General features: G+C 47.3%; 1 protein-coding gene across 1 annotated transcript in view; it reads right to left on the reverse strand.

The window, feature by feature from the left end:
- LARGE1 (LARGE xylosyl- and glucuronyltransferase 1) overlaps positions 1-17,481 on the reverse strand; it is a 590,958-nt gene that overhangs the window by 105,584 nt on the left and 467,893 nt on the right. The window contains exon 7 of the mRNA XM_067697877.1: positions 14,352-14,456. Coding sequence (XP_067553978.1) covers positions 14,352-14,456 — 105 coding nt within the window. The remainder of the gene's footprint in view (positions 1-14,351; positions 14,457-17,481) is intronic.

Genomic DNA, 17,481 nt, shown 5'->3' on the forward strand with positions numbered 1-17,481 from the left:
TTTTATTTTTATTTTTTATTCAAGTATAATTGACTCACAACATTATGTTAGTTTTAGGTGTACACCTGCATGGTTTTAGAAACTACTGACAGAGGGGTCTCATATCAGAGGTTCTGATGGTTTAAGGTGAGCCCTAGACTCACAGTTTTTAAATTCTCCCCAGGTGATTTCAACGTGCAGCCATGATTCTGAAGTATGTTCTAAGGTATGATTTTGAATAATCACGTAAACCTTCCATAGACTACAGTGAGAACTGAGATCAAGCATGAAAAGCACTTAGCATAGGCTTGGCGCAAAGTAAACGCTCAGGGAATGTTAGCTGGTGATCTGAACACAATACTGGGCCCTCAATTCGTAGATGGCAGCAGGTTACAAGGTGGTCCACAGCTGTCTACTCCTGTGTGTCGGGGAAGGGGCTGGACTTACCCTCTGGGACAGATCTCAGCGACTGCGCCACCAATCTCAAGCACCGAAGCCCTGAGAAGAGACTGCAAGGTACGCTTAAGCAAGGGCTCTGTTGTCCGCTAGCTCTGCTAACTTCTGAAGTCAATTAGCCTCTCTGTGCCACCATCGGCTCCTCTAAAACAGGGATTACGTGAGCGAATGCACATGAATGCGCGAGTCAAGTCGAAGAGATGGGGACTGTGAACTTGAGAGACCTCCAGGAAATCAGATGCCTCTTCTCATCATAAATATGCCTTCCAGGAAACCGTGCACTGAATGAATGCCCGATTATTTTCTTTACGGCAGGAAGATTCAGGATCACATGTTCCCTTTCTCTCCCTTGCACTGCAAACTGAACAACACAGGTGTCAGGGTGGCTGGGACCTGAGTGAGTGACACAGAAACCAGTGACCTTGCGTGGATTGGCAGAGTGGGGCAGAAACGTTTTCGGGAAATGGCCACCTCTTATGTCCACTAACAGGCCAGGTCAATTCAATTAGCCCCAGAGCTGAAATGCCAGAGCCAGGTAGAGTTACCCACAGCAAGGAAAGGGCTCTGCTTTACTTAGCCGCTGGTCCATCACTCATGGCTTCAAAGGCCTAGCTGGATCTTTTAGTCAGAGATCACCTGCCTATGTCAAAAAAAAACCCAAAAAAAACCTGAAATTAAGTTCTGTGTTAGGTGGGTGGAGCTGCTATAGCAAAGTACCATGGACTGTGTAGTTTATGCAACAGAAATTAATTTTCTCAGAGTTCTGGAGGCTGCTCTTATAAAAGAGATCTCACAAAACTCCCTCATGCCTTCCACCAGGAAGACGGCCGTCTATGAACCAGGAAGTGAGCCCTCACCAGACAGAGAATCTGCTGGCACCTCCAATCTGCCGGTCCCCAGAACTGTGAGGAACAAATTTCCATCGTTTATAAGCCCCCAGCCTATGGTATTCTGCTATAGCAGCCTAAAAGGACTAAGACAGAATCATTATTCTCAATTCACAGAAGAGGGCACTGGGGCTTGGAGAGATGGACTGACTGCCTTAAGTCCAGATGCACAAGCAGTAGGCGACAAACTCAGGAGGAGCGCCCAGTGTCCTGTTCTCCAGTTTGACAGATGCAGCCATTCTAGTTCACCTGGACAATGGCAGGTGAGGGCCAGCTCAGTGGAAAAGTTTTGGTTTTGCTTTTGGTTTCTTTTTGTGTTGTTTCCCATTATGCAGCACACAGAAGCCTTCTGATTTACTTATCAAAGAGGAAGAAAAACCACGAGGCTACCAACAGAACTACCCGGGAAATAGAAAGAACGATTTATAAGGAAAAGAGTTTGCGCGAAAAGGTCTCTCTTAGAGGGTGAGGAGAAGTTGGGGGCAGTCTTCTTGCACTGAAGGTCAGATTCTGGAAGCCTCAAATTAAATACACATTCTCTCCCGTGAGGCCGTGCAAGGGGAAGGAGGAAGGAATGACAGAGTAACTCTTCTAGAACAGTGGCTTTGGCTCAGGAGGGCGGGCGATGGGCAAGCTTGCCATCTTTTCAGGATGCTGCTGGGAAAACTCTTTAGCAGCTGAGTATAATTAGAGGTCCCCCCGACCAAGTCCGATAAGCAGCGGGGCTTGCGCTTGGCTGCGTCGTGAGGGTACTTCAGAGGACCCAGTGCCGCTGAAGGCAATGCGGTGGGTTAAGTGCCCGGGGCCTGCTGATGGGAGCTTCCGCGTAGCGTTTGAACAGGCTGCTCCTCTGCGTTAGGAGATGAAAACCTGGCTCAGGGACAAGACATAAATGGAGACAATAAAAATGGCAAGAGGATGTTGGGTGAGGGTGGTTTCTCCCTAGGGCCTGGAGCAAAACTGTGCGTTGTTTAAAACCCCACCAGCCTGCTGGATAAAGCCGAACTGCCTCTTTAGCATTCAGGCCTTCGACCTACCCAGCTCCCAGCCTCACTGCTTACCTGCATGAACCTCCCATCTATCTCCACGGCTGGGCCAGGAATCCTAGCTACCCTGTATTGAGTGCTTCCTGTTTGTCAGGTATTTCCACTCACTTAATCTTTCCAGCAATCCTGTGAGTCTGTACTGATGCCCCTATTGTACAGATGAGGCAAGTCGGCCAAAAAAACCCCCAAATGGAAAAAAAGATGAAGGGATATGCCCAAGGCCATTCTCCTAGAAAGGATGGAGACAGAGGTTGGGCACTTAGGCACTCCCTGTATACTGGGCAGAGTCCACGTTGATCAAATTAAATAGACAAACTATGCATTGTTCCCTGACCCTGCCAAGTATTTCCACACTTGCTGCTCTGTTGGCCTGGAACATGCACTCCACCTTCCCCACTTACAGCCCTCCTGGCTCTGACTCTTCTCAGTGCATCCAAGCACGTCTCTACCTTAGCTCTCTGTACCATGGATGTGCCCCTCCAACACAGTAGCCAACCACATGGCATTTAATTGTCCTTAACCTCCTGATCTTTTTTGTTTTGCGGTACGCGGGCCTTAAACTGCTGTGGCCTCTCCCGTTGCGGAGCACAGGCTCCGGATGCGCAGGCTCAGCGGCCATGGCTCATGGGCCCAGCCGCTCCGCGGCATGTGGGATCTTCCCGGACCGGGGCACGAACCCGTGTCCCCTGCATTGGCAGGCCAACTCTCAACCACTGCGCCACCAGGGAAGCCCAACCGCCTGATCTTTGAGTCTACGGTGGACCACCTGTAGGGGGCAGGGGGTGATGACGGTGCAAGCAGAGACTACATCTTATTTTTAATTTCTACGCCTGGTGCAGGGTCCAATGCCAGGCCAGTACCTGCTGAGGGCTTCACCTACTGAATGCGCAACACGGTAAGAACTGGGAATACAGAATGTTTCCCACCAGCAGCTTTCCATGCTCCCTTCCATGCCCAGAAAGGAAGGAGACCAGAAGGCTGGAATTCACTTACTCATTCAACAAATATTTATTGAGAGCTTTCCATGTCCCAGATGGGGACACAGGAATAAACAAAACAAGATCCTTGCCCTCATGGAACTTGCATTTTTATGGGCAAAGTCAGGGATATGAGTTTCCTCTTGCTGCCATAACAAATTACTTTAGGAGCTTAAAACATATCAATGTATTACTTCATAGTTGTATAGGTCAGAAATCTAGGGGCTGGGCTGGGCCGGGATCTCTGCTTGGACTCTCACAAGGTCAAAATCAAGGTGTCAGCCAGCTTGGATCTTATCTGGAGGCTCTGGGGGGAGAATCTAGTCCAAGCTCATCACGTTGTTGGCAGAATTCAGTTCCTTGCGGTTGTAAGACTGAGCTCCCCTCTTGTTTGCTGTCGGCTGGGAGACTTTACTGGCTCCTAACGGCTACTTACATTCCTTGTCACTTTGTCCTCTCTATCTTTAAACTAGTAAAGGCACAGCGAGTCTTCCTCATGCTTCAAATCTGAATTTCCTTCTGCAATATCTGTTCTGCTTCTAGGTAGAGGAAGTTCTCTGCTTTTAAGGACTCCTGTGATTAGACTGGGCCTCTTGGATAATCCAGGATAATCTCCCTATTTTAAGGCCCGTAATTACAGCTACAAAGTCTCTTTTGCCATGTAACATAATATAATCACAGGTTCCAGGGATTAGGGCATGGACTTCTTTGCCGGGGTCATTCTGCCTACCAAATAGGCAGCAGGGGAATAATAAAAATTTTATTTGATTTTTATATTTGATATTTTTACTTGATGTATATATTTTATAATGTTGCTGGAAAGTGCAATGAAGAATAATAAATCTGAGTGAGGGGATCGAGGGTGCTCCTTTGGATAAGATGGTCAGGGAAGCCCACCATGAGGGGATAACATCCAAGTGGACAGAAGGAGGTAATGGGACGAGCGGGGGGGGGCGCGGGCGGTGTGGGAGGCTGGCAGAAGAGCAGTCTGGGCAGAGGGCTGAGGCCCAGGGTGGGAATGCACTGGGCAACTGTCAGGAGGCCAGCGGGGCTGAAGGAGTGCCCAAGGAAGAGCAGGGGCCACGTGACTAGAGTTAGCCGAGGCCAACCCAGGAAGGCTCTTTTCCCCTGCGCTGTGCTTTGCCGTGATTCACTCTGGGCTGCTGGTGGTCTTTACAAACTCTAGAGCTAAGGCGGGAAAACAGGACCAGATGCATGGCTCTAAAGCATGTTAATCGAGAGCTCAGAGGGCATGGAAGGCAGAACCGATGGCATTCAGAATCTGAGCACTTGGAGAATCTGATTTGAGCATTACTAGAGTGTAGCGAGGGGAACAGGAATGGCCCGGACATGGGCTAAGCATCTGGGGCTTGGTGAAGGCCTGCTTGATGTCTCTGACCAGGGGATGTGAGGCACGATGATGCGAAAGGAACACACACATCCAGGTCCACTCCTGCCTGGGGGTCTCTGCACTTGCCCCTCTCTCTCTGCCTGGAACGCTATTATTCTAGATCTTGTAGATCAAGCCATCTTGTAGCATGGCGACAACTTCCAGTCCTCAGGTCTTTAGCTCAAATGTTATTCCCTCAGAGAACCCTTCTGTAAAAGATGGCTCTTTCTAGAAGAATCCAATTCCCTCCATACTTCCCAGCCATCACATTATGTCAGGGTTTCCCAGACTCAGAACTACTGACATTTTGGGCTGGACAGTTCTTCGCTGTGGGAGACTCTCCTGTTCACTGCAGGATGTGTGGCAGCCTCCCTGGCCTTTACCCCCTAAAGGCCAAGAGCATCTCCCTAGCTGTGACAACGAAAAATGTCTCTGGACATTGCCAATGTCCCCTGGGGCACCAAATTTGCCACCAACGCCCCACTGATAACCGCTGTTCTATGTCACTGTCTTCAAAACAGCATCTTCCAAAATTATTTACTTCATTCGACCACAAATACTTACTCAATGTCTAGTATATGCCAGGAATGATTCTAGGTACAGGAGATAAAGCAGGAAAATTAACAGACAGAATTATTACAACCCTTGAGGAACTTATATCCTCATGGAAAGAGACAGATAGCTAAGAAGAAAATGGACAGAATGATCATAGGCCAGAAGGCGACAAACACCGTGGAGGAGGAAGAGGCAGGGTGGGGGCACGAGGCTGCAGTTTGCAGCTGGAGAGACTCACGGGGGTCGTGTTCAAGGAACAGAGGGAAGGCAGAACGATGGGCGCTGGGTGGGTGCAGGAGCCCAGGAGGAGACGGCACCAAAGGACACCAGGGCAAGACTGCTTCTCTCCCACAACGACAAGCAACCTCCCATGAAGAGGGCTCCTTTTTGTCTTGGTCAGTGGCATCCCCAGGCCAAGAAACGTGAATAGACAAATGAGTGGTCAGCTCTGGGGAGGGAGAGCTCAGCCCCAGGTGTCTTCACTGGACAAGAGACAGAGTTCCTATCAAAAGAAGCTGAAGAGCCACATTGTGGGGCCCACTTTTGAACCTCAAATAGAAAAGGAAAGGGCAAGTGCTAATCGCTGATATTTATTGATCCAGACACTGTCTCAAGCACGTTTCAAATATTACCTCATTTCTTCAGCAAAGCAACCCTGTTAGGTGGGAACTCTTTTTGTCCTGACATGATAACTAAAGAAAAGATTGGTAATTGCCCAGAACCATGAAGGCAGGACTCGAACCCAGGGTAGTTCATCTCCAGAACATAAGCAATACTGTCTTTTGGCAGGAAGAATGAAATAGGAGCTCCAGAAGCACAGGGTGACGGCCAGCCGCCCTGCAGTCTCTTTGGCCACTTTTAAGGGATGACGACATGCGCCCGCTGCTACATTTACTGAGCACTGACGACATGCCCAATCTTGTCCTATCATAGTAAAGGTACTCTGTCACCTCATTGGCCTACCACAGTCCTTTGTGAGGCAGAAACAGCCGCCTCCATCTCACATGTGAATAAACCCGGGCTCAGAGAACCAGTGACGTGCAGGGAACCAGGGGTATTAGGTCCCCAGAAGAGAAGAATGCGATGTATTGTTCACCTTCTCTCCCTCAGATATCTAAGGGGTCATCAGGCGGACGAGGGAGACTTATTCCGTATGAACCCACAAGGCAGCACTAAGGCCAAAGGAGATTCTGGTTCAGGATATGAAGTGGACAAGCACTGGGTAAAATTCCTGTGCTCTACGGTAGGACCTTACTGTTTACCCATTCTACATATGCTAGTTTGCACCTGCTAATCCCAAACTCCCAATCCATCCCTCCCGCAGCTCCCCCAGGACAGGAAGCACTCTTATTAGTTGACATCAACCTCCAGGGAGATCTTGGGCACATCACGGCTTTGCGTGTGAGTCAGCCTGTTGAACACCTGCAACGCCTTGGATTCATGACTCTTAATGGGGACAGAACCCCTTTCTGGGACAGGCTGGCACAATGAAGAGTACTCCTGCATCCTGCTTGGGTCCCACTGGACATGCATGTTATACCTGTGTATAACTGTCATAACTATCTGAGTCTGAAACTAATACTACTTCCAAAACAGAGTGCTTTTCTGGGGCATCATTTAACAGACACTGAACTTGGAATACAAGCAAAGATGGTTATTTCCTGCTGCCTGAAGAGTTGTTCACTAGACTGGAAAACTTCTCACAGATGGCAAACCCCGCTCACGGAACCTGGACCGCCAGTGTCCCATTAGAACCATCTTGCTTCGTAGCTGCCACGCTGAAGACAGCTCTCTCGCGAGCACAGGCATACAAGCATCTAGTACTTCATTAACTTCATTATGCCTTTGACTATAGCCAAGCCTGAGCAATTACACATTGCAGTCACTATTATTTTATAGTAAATGAATTTCCTTTTTTTCTTTATATCATAGCTAGGGAACTGTACTGATTTTTTTGACATTATATTTGTAGACCATGTAATATAGGTAATCTTTGGATTTTATTCCAGGATTGTAAAAGAGGCACTCAAGACATTTGTTACCAAAAAAAAGGGGCAAGGCCACTGGCTGAAAGAACAGAACGCATTTTCATTATTTTTGCAGTTGACCCTAAGTTGAAAACTAAAATGAAGTCAAATAAAAGGCCACAAAGATTGGCCTAACTCCAATAACACTCGCCAGAGATAAATATTAAGTCTGTGCCCCAGGCCCAATAAATCTACTACAGGAGCACGGAACTGGGAACCTTTGGCTGAACAGTCATTCATGGAGCTTTTCAGTTGAACTCAAGTTCAACTGGAGCTTGATGTGCAAATGGCCATGCAAGTCTGACCTAGGAGGCTGGTATGCATCAGAACATGTAGGGAGCATGTTTACAATAGTGGTTACCTGGCCTCATCTTTCAAGATTCAGATTCAGTCTCTCCAGGTTAGGGCCTGGAAAGTAACATCTTAAATAGGTATTTTAAGTGATTCAGAAAAGTGGGTGGAAGTGTCCAGCTGGAGGTGTGAGCCTCTGATAGTTTGATAAGAGCCAGAACGTGTCATTTGAATGGCGACCCAACAATCAGTATGGTGAGAGGTTTAAAGCCATCTCATACCCGATTCCTTCCCATGGAAAGTTCTGGAGGGCTGCTAGCTGGTGACTGGCTTCAGATATGTAACGACACAGAGGATGTTGATTAAGAAGGTACAATTTTATGGTGCCTACGCCCTTATAGTAGAAAAATGAATGAGAACCTGCAGAACAAAAGACAGTAAACATTTCTATTAAGTGTGGTGTCAGATGAACCGTTCCTTGAACCTCAAGCATCTTTCATAGGGATTATTCTACAAACTCCATTTAAATACTTCTACACCAAGGGCTTGGGATACAGAGCTCAAAAAGTGATCACCTCTGTCCTCCGAGTTCACAGAGGTAGGGGCGGTTGTTTCCAAACTTGTTTCCATAGTTCTACGATCAAGTAAGAGTGGGGAATGCTGGTGGGTTTAACAGCTTTACTTCTGGACTTTCCAGCATCTCTAATATGCCAACATGAAATCTGAATCTCCAAGGGAGGGAAGCAATATGCAGATTTCTCAACCTTAGCTGTCCACGGTTCACAGTTTCTGAACACATGCTACCATCACCTGCAATATCTCCTAGAATTAGTCTAGAAAATGCTGGTCCAGGGTTATTGCAGGGCTGATGTTCAACTCTGAATCTCAATCAGGCTAGAGGCTCAAGTCACACTGAATTTATTTACAGATAAGCAAACTCTCCTCTACTAGACAATCATCTTTTTTTAAGAAATAAATTTATTTATTTTTTTTGGCTGTGTTGGATCTTCGCTGCTGTGAGTGGGCTTTCTCTAGTTGCGGCGAGTGGGGGCATCTCTTGTTGCGGAGCATGGGCTCTAGCCGCACAGGCTTCAGTAGTTGTGGCACGTGGGCTCAGTAGTTGTGGCACGCGGGATCAGTAGTTGTGGCTTGCGGGCTCTAGAGCGCAGGCTCAGTAGTTGTGGCGCACGGGCTTAGTTGCTCCATGGCATGTGGGATCTTCCCGGACCAGGGATCGACCCTGTGTCCCCTGCATTGGCGGGGGGATTCTTAACCACTGGGCCACCAGGGAAGCCCAATTGGTATCACATTTAAAAAAATCATTTTCTGCCCTAAATAACAGACACTCAGTAGTATGTGCTGAAGGAAGAAACTACATTTAAATCTGGTTTCTCTGGACGTACTTATTACAGACACAAATCATCCAATCCCAATATTCCTTCAGAGCATGAAGAGGGCTCAGGGAAATGAAAAGACTGGCCTAGGGCTGCAGAATGCCAGGTACCACAGGGAGAGCAGAGGGTGGCCCTACAGCCCACACTGCCAGTTGTCCCACTAAAGCTATTTCTTTAACAGCTGTTAAGCAAGTTGTCAAATGTTGGCTCCTTCCATCGCCACCATGGAATTCGCCACCGTGTCTGACTTTACCACGAATTTCCTTCCCTTTACTTCTTCACAGCCCAGTTTGCTCCAACCTCAGAGGTGAGTCAGTCCTTGAATGTCCCAATTTCGTTGTTCTGTAGGTAAGGATTCCTAGAGAAATTCTTCCTCCCTCCCTGGAGAGCCAGGCCTCCATCTGCCTGTCTCTGGCCTAATTTGGGGACTGAAAGGAACAGGATGCATTTTACTTTTAAATTGTTCCTGAAAGCACATCTTCTGGTTAATATTATATCCTTAATATGTCTCAGGGAGGACACATCCTCTCTGTGAGTAACGTCTAGGATCCCGTGCAGACAAGCCTCCTGTAAACTTGCCACCTTCTTTCTACTGGCCTGCCTTCCCCGGTCCCTTCTCCAATCACCTGCTACTTTGAGCTCTCTTTTCTTTTCTGTTCTTTGCTGGTGTTTGTTTCTAAGATATTCACTCTCAGTGTATGAACTGGAGCGGGTTGAATCTTTATGAGACTATCATAATCTTGGTTTCATTTGTTTGTTTTTTAAAGTCCTGCAGACAGCTGCTTGCACCTAGGAGATGATGAACTGACAGAATGGTCGGGAATGGACACATCTCTGCGCGGGGATACGGGAGTTCTCCTTTATTCCACCTGAATGGCTGTAGCAAGGACCCTGAGCGGCGGCTGTCTGGACATCCACAGCTGCTGTGGTTTAGCAGCTCCCTTCATACGGAATTAAGTTGTAAACCGCTCCAGGAAGAAGGGAGCCGGATGAGTGGGAGAGGTGGGCAGATCTTCCCTCATCTTTTAGGACCCTGGGGGCTTTGTGCAAGCAGACTGGGAAAGAAAAACAAAGAGGAAGGGAAACTGGCTGGCTCTTCGAAGGCGAGTGTCTAGCATACAAGACAATTCTAGGAATTAACAAAGATGACGCATGGTAAGGTGCCTTGTAGGAAGCCTGGTGAATGCAGCTGTATCTGATAAATGTGGCTGAACCTGAATTACTTGAAAACAGATGCTAGGCTGTGGTCAGGAGGAGAAAGAAAAACAACCACCAACTTCCAGAAGCACTTGGGTTGACCAGCTCCCCTGTAACTATACCACCACCTTGGAGCCTCACAGCGGGCTCTGGGATAGGACTATCATTCTCAGATCACAGATGAGGAACCTAAGGCTTGGAGAGCTTGAGCAGCTTTCCAAAGGCGCAAAGTTGAAAAGCGTCAAGGTCAAGTCTTAAGGGCAGATCTTCCAGCTCCAACATTTTATGCATTTTCTGGGGCTTTTCAAAGTAGAATCGGCTGATATACAAACTAACATTGTCATTTTTTTCTAAAATGATATGAAAAGTTAACCTTTTCTAGTTGGTGGAGAGATTAAAAACTGCAAGGTGACTGCATTATATTTGGGGAAAAGCAAGAAAATGTCCTGGTTCTTTCTGACCCGAGAGCTTAGGAGACCTCAGCAAACCCTAGGGAACCAGGTAACCACCATTTTTAAAGCAGGTGGATCCCATTCCCTGATGAAATAAGTGGCAGAAAAATGCAACAGGACACAGGCTAAGTTCATTAAACAAGTTACCCCATTAACCCTCACACACTAGGTGGTGGTGTTATTTATCCTGTTTTATTAGGGAGAGAACTAAGGTTCAAGGAGGTGAAGCAACTTGGCCAAGCTCCCAGAGGATAAACGGCTAAATTCCAGCCTAACCAGACCTGTCTTGGCTTCCCAGCACCAAGCTGAAGGCTCAGCACGGGGCTCGGCTGGAGATACCCCGTCTGGAGGCTTGAGATGCGCTGGGATTCAGGGGCGCAGGTTCTCTCCAGTGGAGTCCTGACAATTTCCGTTAGAATCTAAGTGTCTGGATGACTCATCCACTGATGTGTGGCACAATCCTCAGTCTTAAAATAACAAATTCCCATCATGAAAGTCAATGCATTTCGATGTCGCAGAAATCCTTTTCTAACGATCACTTGGTGTCACTGGCTTATTTAAATGGATACATCACTTCTAACAGGGCTTTTTCCCATCTGCTCTGCCCTCTTAGAAGCAGCCAGAAGGGAAGCAACTCACTGCCTTGGTCTATCAAGTAGGGGCTGCAGAGGGTTTAGGTACCTGTCTGTCTCCTGAAGGAGGGGACATGCCATTTGGGTCATCATAAATTCCCCAGTGTGCCACACTGTTCTTCCTCCTGCAAACCCAGACTGATGACCGGTGGTTTCTGTTTGATGCAGATAACCATGACCCCGATGCTGTGTCCTAGAGGCACTGCAGTTCATCTCCATGTGACATTTTCTATTATTCTATGCTGTGGAAGGCAAGAACTAAACACACACCAGGGCTCACCTGAGATGCCCCTTCTCCCACCTGATAAGCATGGGTGTCCCGAGCTTTAGGAAAGCCGGGAGTGAATGTGTGGAAACCCAGGCACAGGAGATCAACGTGAGGTGATCATTTGCTGAGCAGAAGCAGCATGGGGGGCCCTCTCACTGGCCCACTGTGGGTTCCTACAGGGTCCAGCCTCAAATGTGCTGAGAAAACAGCTCCTGGGGAAGCTTGCAGGAAGGGGTAATGGGGTGCCACGTTTTATCAGAGCAGACCCTTGGACCTTCTGCTCCAGAAACATCCTGGAGGCTTCCTTTAGGGCAGAATCCTGGACCCCTCCCCAGACCTTTCAAGAGTCTAGGACTCCACATTTAAAAAAAGTATTCTTGATAGAATAGAAGCCACTAAGGTTCAAGCTAGGAAGGTTAGCAGTTAATAGGCTCCTTACTTATCAGACTACATACTTTCACTCTCTAAGCTTGAGTTTCCTGGGTATAAAACAGAGATAAGGATAGCCCCTGCCTCATGAGGTTAGTGTGAGGATCGGATGAGATGAACACCTAGAATGCACCAGGAACAGCACCTGGTCAATACTTAGCTGGGATGCAGAGGCTTACCCATTATTAAAACACCGAAATACCTCTAAATCAGCTAAGAAAAGCTGCTGCTCTGAGCCCCTTTGCGCTCCCTCCCTGAACCTGGCCCCTCTCAGGGACTCCCCAGAATTTCCCACCATCCAGCAACTCACGGGTGAATGCCCAGCACAGCCTCCAGGATGCAGCCTGGGTCTGTGAAGGGCTGGTGGTTACCATTCTTCCATTGCAACCCCTGCAGGCTGTGATGCCTGGTAGGTGTTACATCCCGTGAGGCATGCCTGGACGTTCTGGCAAACGTTGGCTAAAGGAATGTCCCCCCAGTGCAAAGGACAGCTTTCAGTGAAGGCCTCCCTAACCTCTGGCTGCCCAGGACACTGACCCTGGACCTTTCTTTCCTTGTCTTAGTCCAGCTTTGACCCCCGCTCTGACCTGACCTCGGAACTTTCACTTCTGGAAGCTTGACTCTCAGCCTTTTTCCTGTGGCCTCTGGGGCTCCGTGTTTGCACCTGACCTCTCAGGAATCTGACCCTCAGCTCTCAGAGTTGAGTCTGGCTCTTCCCACTACAGACTGACCTTAGTGTCCAGGACAGGCTACCACCTACCACTTTCAGGTGGCGCCATGCCCAGACCCCTGCCCCAACGCAGTACAGCTGGTCCCAGATGCCAGGTCCCAGCCCTTCTTGGCCGGACCTACCCTACTGCCCCCTGAGCTCCAAGTTCCAGTTCCAGGTAGTGGCAAAGAGGATGGAGGGGAAGAAGCAGAATTCAGAGGCATTTCATAGGTAGACAGTGGCAGGACGTGGGCCTAAGGAGAGGGAGGTTGCTCTAGTTTCATCCTTTATAAGCTCCACGAGGTCATGGGCTGTGTCTGGTGTATTAGCATAGGGCCTAGTGCACAGTAAGCATTAGACAGACAAGAGCTGCACAAAGAAAGAAAGAAAGAATGAATGAATGATGCTGTTAACAGAGACAGAAAGAAAAGAGGAGGTGCACATTTTGGGTTAGCAGCAAGGTAGAAAATGGATTTGATTTCAGACACATGGTGTTTAGGGGCTGTGGTATCCCTAAGTACCAATTACCAAATATTTCTGCCTTTTCTTCTTCCAGGCACATGGTCGGGTTGCACTTGGCCACACTACTCGAAGCGGAGCATGACCGCAGGATATACTTTAGCCAGTTTCATGTTAGCTCCTCGAAAAGACACATGCAGCCCAACGTGCACTGTGGCACTATTTACAAGAGCCGAGACACGGGAGCAACGTAAATGTCCCTTGACAGATGAATGGATAAAGATGTGGTACATATATACAATGGAATACTACTCGGCCATAAAAAAGGGATGAAATAATGCCATTTGCAGCAACATGGATGGACCTAGAGATTATCATACTAAGTAAACCAGACAGAAAAAGACAAATATCATATGATATCACTTGTATGTGGAATCTAAAAAAAAATGATACAAATGAACTTACATACAAGACAGAAATAGACCTAGAGACAGAAAACAAATTTATGGTTACCAAAGTGGAAAGGGAGGGGAGGGATAAATTAGGAGTTTGGGATTAACATATACACACTGCTATATATAAAATAGATAACCAACAAGGACGTACTGTATAGCACAGGGAACAATATTCAATATTTTCTAATAAACGATGAGGGAAAAGAATCTGAAACAAAAAGATATGTATGCACGTATAACTGAATCACTGCTGTACACCTGAAACTAACACAACACTGTAAATCAACTATACTTCAATTATACAAAAAAAGGGAAAAAACAAAATAAAACAAAAAAGAAATTATGTCGCTTCTGACAAGACTTTGAGTCAATACACATCAGTAACTTTGCTCCCCATACAAAGATGAATCTTGAATGCTGAGGATGAACACAGATCCTGGGGACCTAAAGTGGACACGATGATCTCTAGTCTCTATTAACAGAGCCAAGGAACCTACAGGTCACACTCGTAAAGCTGTCCCGCTGGATCTGGGGCTGACGGTCAGTCCGGAGAGGGGCTTTTTGGTGAGAATGCCACGGACTGCCACGGCCCAGTAGCGACTTTGCCTGTAGCTGCAGCCCTAAGCAAGAACCAGGAGGCCAACGCCTTATGTACCGTCCAGTGCAGAACTCAGGCAACCAGGTGGCCTTCTCCCGTGCTTTGGCCCACCTCCTGTCCCACCCCCAGCAAGCCACCCTCATGACTTACCTGTGTTGTAGCCCCTTCCAAGGGCAGGCCAAGGGCGGTGATTTTTCCACAGGTTTCCGAGGTACCAATCACTCTGGTTCTCTACCAGGCCCAGGACCTGTTGACCTGTGAAGTACAGAGAATGCAAAGGTCTTAAAAGAAGCCAAGCCACGTGGCACAGTGAGTACTGAACGGCAGATACAACAATGGCAAATCATCGTAACACAGGTTTTGTTATTGGGAGCTTTTATGAGGTGCCAAACTCTTATCTAAGCGCTTCACTTGTATTAATATGTTTAATTCTCACACTTAGGCAGCCCAGCCATTTTCATTATCCCTATTTTATAGAAAAGAAATGGAGGTCGCCCAGAGTACTTAATTAACTTAATTAACAAGGTCATCCAGTTAATCTGTGACAAAGCCAGAATCCCAAACTATTCATCCGTCCATCTGTCCATCTATCCCTTAACTCACGTGAACACGTATTTATTTACTTACATACTCTTCTTCAAATGTTCCAGTTCACTATTTCCCAAGGTATATTAATTTATTGGCTTTTGAGGCAGGAGTTGAGGTAATTTTCCACTCAGAGAGGAAGAAAGGACCCTTGGTTAATGAGAAGGGAGTCCCCAGAGAAGAGCCACATTCTTGCAGCGTTTTTACTCTCACATCCACTTTGTCTTTTGTCAACAAGCATCACGTCAAGGCAGGCGTGTTTTCTAGAGGAACAATTGCTTCTCTGTCCCCAGAGCTCGGCTTTGACGTGGGCCTCGCCCTCTACTGTACTGAGGCCAACATCAAAGGCGAGTCAGGTCTCTCAATCAATTTCTTAGCAGCTTTAGCACCTCAGGTGAGTCCTCCACTCACCCCAATTTCTTAGAGTGTTAATGTTTCCGGACTCAGGTCTTCTAGGTGGGGCAGGCAGCCATCAGAATCAACTATCTTCTATTAGACAACCCTATCATGCCACGTGCAGAAGGTATTCCCTTGCAACTACTATCAACAGCACTTTACAAACTAGGAAAACTGAGGACCGTGATTTGTATAACTTGCGTATCCTGGAGCCAGGATATGAATCTATAGTTATCTGACATCCAGATTCTTTCCACTGTCTCTGCATCACTGCTTACCTTTACAACAAACATTTGAGGCAGAAATTATAAGTCCACATTTTACAGGATGAGATACTGAGACTCAGAAATGTAAGTAACTTGCTAAAGGTCACAGGACTAATGGGCACTGTCTTCCACAGCTAACTGATGTCTTCTGGAGCTAAAATCCTTATATTGTCTGAGAAATAAAGCTCTTTCTGACCAAATGAAAGCCTAGCAGCCCGTGAAGAAAACACGACGGTTCTCCTGGAATACCACGCTGGGCGACATAGAACCTCTTTGGTGTGATGACAGCTCCCTGAAATGATGGTGTGTGGGTTTGGTGTAATTTATTTGATCAATTTATCGAGCTCCCATCTAAATCACTGCCCCAGCACAAATACATAAATTAGCGGCATAGGAAAAACACTACCACCCACTGTGTCATTGTATATAATCACAACCAAAACGTGTAGAATCCCTCAGAAAAACAGGTCACCAATTCAGAAAGTGCAAGAGCTAATCAATTCCACATGCAACAAGCTTGGGACGTTCGTGCACAACAGATCTGAAAGGCGCGGTGCCCTCAGCCGAGCAAGCTGTGTGCTGAGTCCTGATGCTGTAACCTTGTTGGAGAGCCTGTTTAATAACCTCACTCCGAGGCTGGGACTCAAAGGGCATGTGGGGTCCTTGGGGGAGCTGGTTCGTTATTACTAATGACCCCTGGTTGGCGTCACCATGGTTTTCTTTGGCATGATGAAAGAGGGGTATCATGTGCTCAGAACCGATAAAGGGGAATGACGTTTCACTGAGTTTAGGGTGGCCATCTGAATTTCAGGAGAGGTAATCTTCAGCTACCTGAAAGTCCAAATTCCACTTTCGGACATGCCATGAATTGTATTCTGCCTCGACCTACTCTTCAGATGAATTTTCTAACAGCCACACGAAAATGCATAGCTTTACTGCTTGTGTCCTCATCTCCATGTCTTGCTCGTACAGCTCTCGCCAGCCTTGCCCCCTGCCACTCCCTACCAGCAATCCTTTCAGGCCCATCTCTGGCAAGAAGCAGACTGTGAATTCCCGCATTAGATGGGGGACATCTCGACTTAGCGCTTCCTCCCGGTATTTTTGCCATCGGCTGACTTATGTCCTGTCGAGGACAGAATGGGTGATGTTCAAGCACACACGCCTCATCTGTAAATGTCCACCTCTCCATTTGTCCAAGGGCAAGGAGTGCATAATATCTAACACACTAATAGGCATGAATAAATGTCTGCTAAATAAATGACATCTGGTGCGTAAATCTCTCCTGAATGGAGACCACTTATGTTACTGTATTAGTGTCCCCACATTTCTGAGGTTGCAAAGCATTTCATCCTCTCCCCACTCGCCAACATCAACATATTCTCTCACTCAGCTCTGGGAACTCTGGCGTCTTCCTCAGTTGCATGGAAAACTGCAAAGATGGGGTGGCAGCACCTGAAAGCATCTTTTATATGGGTTGCTCTACTGGAGCCTTCAACTCAAGGGCTTCATCTTCAGAGAAGGAGTAATTTGCATGGTTAACCTTAAGCCATGTTATCTCAAAGGATAACATCCAAATTCTCCTTCTGTCACTTTGCACCTGGGCTGCATATCCTTTGATGGTGGCAAGCGGCCCTTTCACATATGCCCGTCCTCTTTAAGGTTAAGAAAACAAAATCCTTAATTAGCAACATGATAGCTGTAATTTTAATATCCACTGGTTGAGAAGGCAAAATAATAAACAGCTACTAAGATTTCATTTTGCTTTTTTAGATGAATTCATTAGCTGCTTTGTCGATGATTAAAGCGACAGCTGGGCTTTGCAAGTGCGCTTGTGAATACCCTGGGCTAACTGCCTTCACCCCTGCAGAGGTCTGTGTCCGTGGACCGGAAACCACGTGCAGCAGTGTAGCCAGAGGGGAAGGCTGGGGCCAGGCTGCCTGGTTCCTATTTCTAGCTCTGCCACTTTTTAGCTGTGTAGCCTTGAAGAAATTACTTAACCTCTCTGTGCCCCAGTATCTAACTGCTGTGACTTC

This window comes from Pseudorca crassidens, chromosome 11 (assembly GCF_039906515.1).
Source record: "Pseudorca crassidens isolate mPseCra1 chromosome 11, mPseCra1.hap1, whole genome shotgun sequence".
Taxonomy (NCBI): domain Eukaryota; kingdom Metazoa; phylum Chordata; class Mammalia; order Artiodactyla; family Delphinidae; genus Pseudorca; species Pseudorca crassidens.